The sequence below is a fragment of the Tupaia chinensis genome, unplaced genomic scaffold (genome assembly GCF_000334495.1).
Source record: "Tupaia chinensis unplaced genomic scaffold, TupChi_1.0 Scaffold144806_1, whole genome shotgun sequence".
NCBI classification, from domain to species: domain Eukaryota; kingdom Metazoa; phylum Chordata; class Mammalia; order Scandentia; family Tupaiidae; genus Tupaia; species Tupaia belangeri.
In genome coordinates this window covers 1,478,183-1,488,174 of record NW_006204667.1, presented here as the reverse complement: position 1 = coordinate 1,488,174, position 9,992 = coordinate 1,478,183, and the positions used below count along the sequence as shown (strand labels likewise).

At 49.6% G+C, this 9,992-nt stretch overlaps 1 protein-coding gene across 1 annotated transcript; it reads right to left on the bottom strand.

The window, feature by feature from the left end:
• Nucleotides 1-202: 202 nt before the first annotated feature.
• On the bottom strand, nucleotides 203-7,085 carry PPIC (peptidylprolyl isomerase C). Its single transcript, XM_014583811.1, has 4 exons — nucleotides 6,927-7,085; nucleotides 5,914-6,007; nucleotides 2,442-2,626; nucleotides 203-570 (listed from the first exon to the last, which is right to left on the bottom strand). The coding sequence occupies exons 1-4, from the start codon at nucleotides 7,071-7,073 to the stop codon at nucleotides 442-444; spliced, it is 555 nt and encodes a 184-aa protein (XP_014439297.1). The 5' UTR covers nucleotides 7,074-7,085; the 3' UTR covers nucleotides 203-441.
• Between the last annotated feature and the right edge of the window lie 2,907 nt (nucleotides 7,086-9,992).

Below are 9,992 nucleotides of genomic sequence, written 5' to 3'. Positions count from 1 at the left end.
ATAATCAAATTATACAAGTCAAACTTCCCTTTACCTGAATTTGTTTGAAAACAAAATAATAAACTTCATGTCCTCATCTTTTGCAGATAAATGTCAGCATTGCCCAACATGGGGATTAAAATAAAAGCAGGAAAACAAAACAAAACCCTGTGTTTGTTAACAAAAAGGGAAGGAGGGGGAATATAAACTTTTCTAGTTTAAAAAAATAGCACCAGTGGAAGATAGGCCCTTCAAGTTCAAGGTCCCTAAGTGTGTGATTTACTAAAATTCATGCAAATACTGAGTGGTTGGTTTTTATCATTTTCTGTGATCTGGGGTAGAAAAGTAAGAGAAAGGAAACAAAGCAAAATTCTGAAGACCTGAAAGACGCACACGCATGCACACTCACACACACACACACACATCTGTGCCAGAGCGTGACCCTCGTTTTCTGCCAGCGTGTCACCAGTCAGAGACCTCAACCACAAAGGGCGTCTTCACGTCGATCTTGCCGCTGTTGACGATGGAGCAGTTGGTGAGCGGGCGGTCGTGCCCGTCGGTGGGCTGGAGCTCTATGGAGTGCACCACCGTCTGTGAGGGGAAGAAGGCGACAGGTGGGTGGCTTCGGATCAGCAGCAACTGCAAGCCCAGGTGTAATCACGCCAGCCCCGACAGCCCGAGTGGGTAAGTTACGTACTGGGTCGTCAGAAAGGTCACGACAGATTTTTTCTACGCAAAAATGCATCATGATTTTTCCAACGACCCAATATTTATGATGATAAAAAGCCTGCAAGTTTACTGTGGAAAACTTACTACATTCAGAAAAAAATAGGGCAGAGAATAAAATTAGTCCACTAAATCCACTTCTACCTTATTATTAAAAGACTATACTGGTGTTTCCTCACTTTTTTAAAAATTAGCATTTTACAGTCTAAAAAAATGAGGTATCCCTATAAACACCTAGCTCTAAGGAAAGGTATTTTATGCCCCTGCTACAAGTCGCTGTCAGAGTTAGTAAGAGGGGCCAGCAGGCGCCATGGTGGTCAAGGTGCTCGACTCCTACATGGCCGATCACGACCTGAGTCCTGGCCCCGGAGGCTTGCTTTCTCATTCCCTCTCAAGCACACATGCCTTATAGTCAATTTAAAAATAATAATAAAGTGATTAAATAATCTTTTTTTTAAAAAAGGAGTTAACACAGAGTTTAAGTCAGTTTCAGCTCCACCCAGTAACAAGGCTCAACCTCCTCAGATGAGCCAGAGAGGGCATTTACGAGTGGACTTAGTTCTGGGCTAGTCCATTTTAAAGGTGACCCGACACATTAATCCACAGGTTGGGTCTGATGCTAAGGTAACCCCGAATTCAGTGTGTAAAGGCCCCTCCTCTTTCCTGGAGGCTTCTCGGGGTCGTGCACACCTCCGTCTCACACTGACGGAGGGAGAGCTGGTCAAGTCCCAAGAAAGTAGGCGTTTGATGGGTTCCCCAGACAGGGCTGTGTCCACCACTCAGTTCCTGGGCTTTCTTAGCATCAGAGTAGCAGGGCCGGGAGGTGGCGTGGTGGTTAAGGTGCTGGACACTCCCACATGGCTGACCACGGTTCGAGCCCCAGACTTGGTGGCTTGCTTTCTCTCACTTTCTTTCTCTCTCTGTGTCTGTCTTTCTCTAGTCAAATGAAAACAACTGACTGAATAAATAACATTAAACAATCCTTAAAAAAAATACTCAGAGCAGCAGGTGGCAGTGGAGGGAGAGTGGCAGTGAGTGAAGATCAGTTTGTTTACATTTGGATGAGGGAGGCCAAATAACTCACACACAAGACCACGTGCGGTGAGGAGGGCAAGGGCTCCGGGGTGGCCAGCCTGGCTGGGCAGACCTGCCAGTCAGGAGTCAGGAGCCGGGAGAGCTGCTTCAGGGACCTGCTACGGAGGGGGCCGCAGAGTGAGAGAACGGGGCTGTGGGAAGTGCTCCTGGGAGGGATGGACAGGACCTTTGGACGGCCTTTGAGACCTACTGGCATGGATTCGAATTCTCTCTAGTACCTGCTGATCGCCATACGGCATGTCTTGAAAGGAAACTTGGTCTCTGGACTGAACCACCCGGGGTTGTCTTTTTGCTTTGTTGCGTATGAAGAATCACATAAAATAAAACGCCTTTTTATCCATCTTGGGAGACACAGTTCAAGAGCGTTGAGTATATTCACATTGTTACATGACCAATCTCTAAGGCTTTTTCATCGTGTAAAACCAACTCTTCGCCCCTTTGGCACGACTTCCCACACCCGCCCAGCCCGGGCGACCACCATTCACTCTACTTCCCATTTCCCACTGTAGACCCCTCACACACGTGCAATCACAGAGCACTGCCCTTTTATGGCTGGTTTCTGTCCCTAACAGGTACGTTTTAAGAGGGAAATACACCACTCATAAAGCTTTGAAGGGAAAAAAGGCAGTCTATCAAGTTACCATCCCGTCGATGACCTTCCCAAACACCACGTGTTTGCCGTCCAGCCAGGTGGGCTTGGTCAAGGTGATGAAGAACTGGGAGCCGTTGGTGTCGGGCCCGGCGTTGGCCATGCTGACCCACCCGATGCCATAGTGCTTCAGCCTGAAGTTCTCGTCTGGGAACGTCTCGCCGTAAATGCTCACACCTGGGGGAGTCGAACCAGGAGCGTCAACAGGTGCCCTAGGAGAGCAGAACCCTCAAACATAAAGCATTGGTGGGACAGGTTAATAGAACCCTGTGGCAGGTACGGACGGGGAAGATGGTTAAACACAGGGAGAGGACAGGAAAAAACTACTTATGGAAGCGAGGAGCAGGACGGAAACTAGCCAGAGCCTTAACTAGGGCACGGCACGGCACGGCAGGACACGCTCTGGTCTTACTCAATCAGGTCAATGACTGCGCCGAAATGAGAAGGCCCTGGAAGGCAGGATGACCACTCCCCACCCCAAAGCCAGACGGAAAGGCGGGCGAGCCACCTGGTGGCCCTCTCTGTCCTGAGGCTCAGGATGCTTGCTCTGGTCACCACAGCTGCACACTCACCGGGTGCACCAAGCACTGTAATAGGTGCCTTTAGTCAGTTCCTGTAGCAGAAAGGACAGGCGTTCTCTCTGTGCTGGGAAATGGGTTCTAAAACTTGAAACAGCACAGTCTGAACTTCAAACTTTCTGACTCTAAATGACCCCGTGCATTCTTGCCTCAGCACCCAGAGCAGCTGCTCTGGAAGTCGTGAGGCCCAGGGTCTTCAGGCTCTTTGGTACACAGAGGGTGACAGCAGCTGGAGCCCCAGGGATCAGCCCCAATACAACTAGAGGGAGGTGAGTGCTCTGCAGCTCAGCAAGGCGGCAAGCGGAGCGCAGACCTCCCATAACCGCAGTGCAGACCTCGAGCAAGCCTGCCCTAGCTCCAGCACCCAGAGGCCGGTGTGCCCTCCTGCCCCTGTGGGCTCCCTGTCCACCGGCGTCAACCTCAAAATCCCGGCTCAGGAGAAGGCGAGCTGCAGAGCTGCTTGTCAGTGACATGTGAGGTGGCCGACAGGATCGCTCTGCACACGCAGGGGCCTCCCTGAGCATTCTCAGCAAACCGCACTCCCGGAAGTGACCTGCACTCATTTCTCCGCATCCCCTCATCCTCATCTCTACGGCGTTCTTGCCGGAACACAAAGGAATGCTCACAGAGACCCAGCAAGCCAGAGCGCTCAGTGGTAGCCATTTTGTTGTAAATGAACAAACCCTAACGACAAACGTCAAGTTAGAACTAGTACCTAAAAATGGCCTGCATTTCTTTACAAAGTTAGCAACTTGGCAGGCCAGCAGGTGGCATAGTGGTTAAGGCACTGGACTCCCAGAGAGTTGGCCGTGGTTCAAGTCCCATACCTAGTGACTTGAAAATCACACTGGGGGGACCAGCAGTTGGCATAATGGCTATGTCGCTGGACTCCCACGTAGTCGACCGCGGTTCGCATCCTGGACCTGGGGGCTTAAAACTCACGCCGGGCGCATGTGCGTGCGTGCCCAAGATCCCGAGAGGAGAATGGAGGAGAAGGGATTGCGGTGTGGCCATCCCCCCTGGGGGGTGATTTCTCGCTTTCTGTCTCTCTGTCTCTCTGTCTGTCTGGCGAGCGCACGCGCCCTATAGCAAAAACCTCTATGAAAAAAAAAAAAAAAAACCCCCACTGGGCATGTGTGCCTGTGTGTCCAAAATCCTGGGAAAATAGAGAAGGAACTGGCATGGCCATCCCCCCGGGGGGTGATTTCTCACTTTCCCTCTCACTGTCTCTGTCTCTGACAAGCACATGCACCCTATAGCGTAAACCTTAAAAGGGGGGATAAAAGGTAGCAACTTGGGGCCAGCAGGTGGCATGGTGGTTAGGGTGCTGGATTCCCACATGGCCGACCACAGTTTGAGTCCTGGACCTGGTGGATTAGTTGGGTGTGTGCTCAAAATCCTGAGAGGAGAATGGAAGGGAAAAGATTACAGCCACTCCCCAGGGGTGATTTCTCACTTTTTCCCTCTGTCTGTCTCTCTGGTGAGCACATGAGCCCTATGGGAAAAACCTAAAAAAAAAAAAAAAAAAAAAGAACTTAATAGATACCCAAAATAGGATTTGCTGAATTAAAAATCTTAAATCCAAAGTGAATTTAAATTGTGCGTAGTTACATACTCTGTGTCTGTGTTCCAGGAAAGAACTCAGCCAGTGAGTCTGTGGGGGAAGGGAGAACAGCAAGGGGACAGCTGAAATCCTCGGGAAGGACAAGCCGAGGGAGGGTGGGGAGTCTAATTATCATATAAAACACACTTTACTGAACTAAAACTTTGTTTATTAGAATTACTAGGGGGGCCAGTAGGTGGTGGGACAGTTAAGACATTGGTTCCCACATGGCCAACTTTGATTTGAGTCCCAGACCCAGTGACTTGAAAATCAAGCCAGGCGTGTGTAGGCACATGGCCAAAATCCCGGGAGAACAGAGGAGAAGGGGTTGCAGTGTGACCAGCCCCCTGGGGGTGATTTCTCATTTGCCCTCTCACTGTCTCTGCCTCTCTCTCTCTCTCCTGCACATGCATGCTCCCTAAGGCAAAAACCTCTTAAAAAAAAAAACAGAAAGAAATAAAAAAAGAATCATTGGGTCCTCAGAAAAGCCATGACATATTTTTCGATGTTTTCCTGTGCAAAACTGCATCATGACTTTTCCAGCAACTCAACAGTTCATAATTTTGGCAACCCAGCTATAAGGTTAAGTTTGTTTATAATTACTTTAAAAACTGACAATAAAATGAAACCCTTTGGAAAGATGGAGGAAAGTTCTCTGTGACCCTGCCACCTACATGCCAGTCTTGTCCTTCTGGAATTGAGGCCCTCCCGTCTCCACCAGTATCCACATCTGTAGCTGGCAGCCATCCCAGTGGACATGCAACTCTGTGGTCTTCCCTATCCTTCCTCTGGCAGACATGTTTCTGAATTGCTACGTACTAGTATGTATTTCTTTTTAACTGTCGGAGGGCACGTGCACTAGGCAACGCAGGAGAAAGAAAGCACTTCTCAATGGGCCACAATCACACACCATCGTTTCCTCCACTGCCCCATCCTGTCAGGAGTTTGGGCATTCGTGCACGTGGGCCTGCCATGTTTCTCCAGTCCCCAGGACTGGGACTCGACCACTGCACTGCGGAGCCAGCCCTAGTCACTAGTATTAACTGCGTGAGTCTGCACTACGGGAAGGCACTGAGGTCCAGAACAAGGCTGCTCACCATGAGGAAGCTTCGCCCATTCATTCCTACCAAGACTGGTGGCTGAGGTCCCCAAACCCTACCCTTCTTAAAGAATTAGAACTGTCTGTCTGTGTTCCTTAAATATGGGGTTTAAAAATACTGTGGTAAGCTGTTGGCCCTGCTGTGGGCCGCAGTCTGGTCAGGGGATGGAAAGATGCGAGTTACCGCCAGTGCCGTCGCCCGCGGTGAAGTCTCCTCCTTGGATCATGAAGTCCTTGATGACGCGATGGAAGGAGCTTCCTTTGTAGCCATAGCCTTTCTAAAGAGAGCATTTCAGGTGAGTACCGGGTACAGGAGACACAGCCTGCACTGAGAGACACCCAGGGGCTGTCGGAAATGAGAAAACTAAACAAAGTATCTATGGAACTCGATTAGGTCCCAACAACGATACTCATCTTTAGCAAACCACCAAATGAATAAACAAGTCAAGAAGTTATGAAAGGAAAGTATTAATGTGCATAATTAGAAAAAGAGGAATCTGCATTTTCTTTGCTCATCGTCTTCTCCAGAAGCCTAAGGGCACTGAAGGCCTCAATAAGATCTTTTTCTTTTCTTCTTTTCTTGGAGAGGTTTTTGCTATAGGGCACGTGTGCTCGCCAGAAAGCCGGAGAGAGACAGAGAGACAGAAAGCGAGAAATCACCCCCAGGGGGGATGGCCACACCGCAATCCCTTCTCCTCCATTCTCCTCTCGGGATCTTGGGCACGCACGCACATGCACCCGGCGTGAGTTTAAGCTGCCGGGTCTGGGACTCGAACTGCTGTCGATTACGTGGGAGTCCAGCCACATAGTCATTACACTAACAACTGGTCCCCTCAATAAGATTTTAAAGGAAAATAAAGTAAAATGTAATAAGATGTCCCAGGTTCATCTAGCATACGAATTTAATACTCAGTTTCTCAGATGACATCTTCATATTTGGCTTAAAAGAAAGGTTCAGGGCCAGCAGGTGACACGGTGGTTAAGGCACTGGACTCCCACATGGCTGACTATGGTTCAAGACCTGGACCCGGCAGCTTGTTTTCTCACGTCTCCTCTCTCTCTTCCTCCATCTTTCTGTGATCAGCACACATGCCCTATGGCAAATTTAAAAATAATAATAAGTAAAATTAAATCATTCTAAAAATAGAATGAAATGCAATATAGTACACAGTTAAAAGTAACAAAACTGAGACACACCTCTCCTGTTGCCAAAGCAACAAAGTTTGCCACCGTCTTGGGCACGACTTTCCCAAAGAGGCCGACCACAATTCTGCCAACATCTTTGTCTCCGATCTTCACATCAAAGAAGACCTGTGCGGGGGAAGGCGGGCAGAAGGTCATCATATAGGAAAGACTGCAAATACTACACAAGTCAGAATTAAAACCTGAGAACTGATCCATGCACGAAGCCCCGCCACCAGAATTTCATTTTTATAAAAGCTGTGGAAGAGCCCAAGATCCATTGGAGGTGCTCTAGAACCACCGAGAGGGAGCACTGCACACGCAGACATTCACGGGATGCGGGGCCAGCAGGTGGTATGGTGGTGAAGGCACTGGACTCCCACATGGCCGACTGTGATTTGAGGCCAAGCCCTAGCAACTTGCTTTCTCACTTTCCCTTTCTGTCTCTCTCTCTGGTCAAATTAAAAATAAATAATAATAACAATAAATTCAATTAAAATCAATAAATAAACTTTTGTAAAAGGTTTATCCATTCAATGAGATTTGGCAATCACTGCCTACGGGCCAGGTCCTATATGGGGTCCCGAGCTGAAAGTGGCGTCCATGCTGTCAGTCAGCCAAAGGAGCTTTGAGAACTCCTCACCCCAGACACACAGAGCCGCTGCTTCCTGTTTCCCAGCTTGGTGGAGGAGAAGTAGGGCGGAAAATGTTGCCCTTCGAAGAGGTAATACTCTCCAAACATGGCAGGAGAAAAACTGGTCAGGGGAGAAACTGGCTAACCATCAGATCTATTTTTTTGTCATTTTGAACAACAGCAAATTCCCAGTGAGTTCTCAATACACGTCTGCTGTCCTGAGAGACCATGAGAGCACACTGCTCCCCTTGCAAAGGCTGCCGTTCACGGGAGCCCCGGCCCCAGGACCGTTTACTGTAACCCTGGACACTGGCTCGGGCCTCCCGCTCCCAGGATTCTCAAATAGAAGCCACTCTTCTTCTGCCACATTTTAGGACAGAACAAAGAAAACTCATATCCAGAAGCAGTGGGGGGTCACTTTTTGGTTTTTTTTGCAGGTTAAACCTTAAAAGTCCACTGGGGGAGCCAGCAGGTAGTGTGGTGGTTGGGGTGCTGGACTCCCACATGGACGACCACAGTTCAGGTCCCAGACCTGGCGGCTTAAAAATCATACTGGGCATGTGTGCGTGTGTGTCCAAAATCCCAGGAGGAGAATGGAGAAGGGATTGCAGTGTGGCCATCCCCGGGGGGTGCTTTCTCACTTCCTGTCTCTCTTTGGCCAAACACATATGCTCTATGGCCAAAGAAAAAAAAAGCTTAAAAAAAAAGTTTCCTTGAATTTTAAAAAGAACTGTTCCATCTAAAATGACATTATTCATATTTTGCTCCACAAATCGCTGCATTATGATGATTCTGAGACAGGAGGCTTGAAAAGGCCACAGAGTCGAAGGGCATTTTATGAGCGAGTTCAGATGATATGAACCAATTTACTGTTCAAATGGATAAAAAAAGACATTCAAAAGATGGCTTTAAAAAATATAAGAAGAGCTGTCAAAGAAAAAAGATGTCTTACAGTTTAGAAAAACCACTAAGTAAAGACTGTCAGGCTTGGTTGGAGACAAGAGCTGCTGCCAACACACCGGCATGCCCGTCACGGGGCGGCGTGGCACTTAGTGTTCCATGTGGCATTTCACAATTTCTACAAGGCCGAAGCAGCACAATTTGTATGATTATTTACAAGCAAGAGTCTTCTAGAATGCATAAAGAACCCTGCCCTGGGGACAAGGCAGTGTGGCTCGGGAACCGGAAGCTGCCTGAGCACACGCCAGCCTCACGGTGTCTTCGAAGGGACTGTCCAGCCAGTGGAGAAGCGGCCCCAGCAATGCCTACGCAGGCCAGGAAGAGAATCCTCACGAAATAGCATGAGGCCCTCGGGAAACCTCCCAGACGTTTCCGAGTGTTTGGGAAGCAGAGAATAAAGCTGGGGGGGCAGCCTGAGAAGAGGAAGGCCGGGCCGTCAGCCCCACTCTTCACGAGAAATCTTTTTTGCACGAAGCCTCGCACACAACAGTAATGTGATTTTCCCCAAAATGCGGTATCCTTGCATTTTACGAAGGAAGGGAAGAACATGTAGTTTCCCCGACTCTAAAGGAAACCATGAAATCCAATTTTGTTCGGTCAGCGAGGAGTTATGACAGGTCGTGTGAAAGGCACGGCGTGGGCAGGAGCTGAGAGAGTCCCTGTCCCTGTGCTGCTCACCAGAGACATGGGGAGGGGCTGCAGGTGGCATAGCAGTTAAGGCGCTGGACTCCCACATGGCTGACCAGTCTGAGTCCCAGACCTGGCAGCTTAAAAATCACTCCAGGCACGTGTGTATCCCCAGGAGGAGAAAGGATTGAGTGTGGCCACCCGCCCAGGGGCGATTTCTCACTTTCCCTCTCTCTGTCTCTTTCTGGTAAGCACATGCACCCTATGGCAAAACAAACGAGCAAACAAGTATCAACAAAAATAAACGGGACCACAGGAACCGCAGGACACAGTAGCAAATGCCAACAGCCACAGCCTGGGGACGTGAGGCCTGAGGAAGGACATCCGACAGGGTGTGCCGGGACACAGGTCTGGAAGGAGACTCGGTCTCTGAGGATAGGGATGGACACAGGCCCTGCCGACGGAGTTCCATCTGGACAAAGCAGAGAGCAGGACGGGGCTCTCTGTACAGAGAGGAAGGACAGGGCGTGGGGCGGGGCAGGGCAGGGACACACCCCTTGATTCCTGCGGGCGGAGGACAGCTGCTGGCCCGAGCCCTATTAGGCAGGAATGGGTTGGAGCAAAGCTTCGGGAATACTACTCCAATGCGGGAGAGAGAACCTGGGGGCTCTTACACCAGCTCATGATGGCCAGCTCAGGATGGTGGCCCAGGGGACGTAAGGGGACGGGAGGGGCATTTAAATACAAGGGGAGAGGGCCAGCCTTTGGGAAGCTGGTTAAGACACTGGATCACATATGGCTGACTGCATGGTTCGCGTCTCAGACACAGCTTGAAAATCATGCCAGGCATGTTGTGCATG

Bases quoted from the DNA above. Each gene is read 5' to 3' on its own strand.
- PPIC (XM_014583811.1), bottom strand. From the start codon at position 7,073: ATGATGACCTTCTGCCCGCCTTCCCCCGCACAGGTCTTCTTTGATGTG. The intron at 6,008-6,926 runs GTGTGTCTCAGT...TGCTCTCTTTAG, and splicing joins TTGCTTTGGCAACAGGAGAG to AAAGGCTATGGCTACAAAGG. The intron at 2,627-5,913 runs GTAACTCGCATC...CGACTCCCCCAG, and splicing joins CGCGGGCGACGGCACTGGCG to GTGTGAGCATTTACGGCGAG.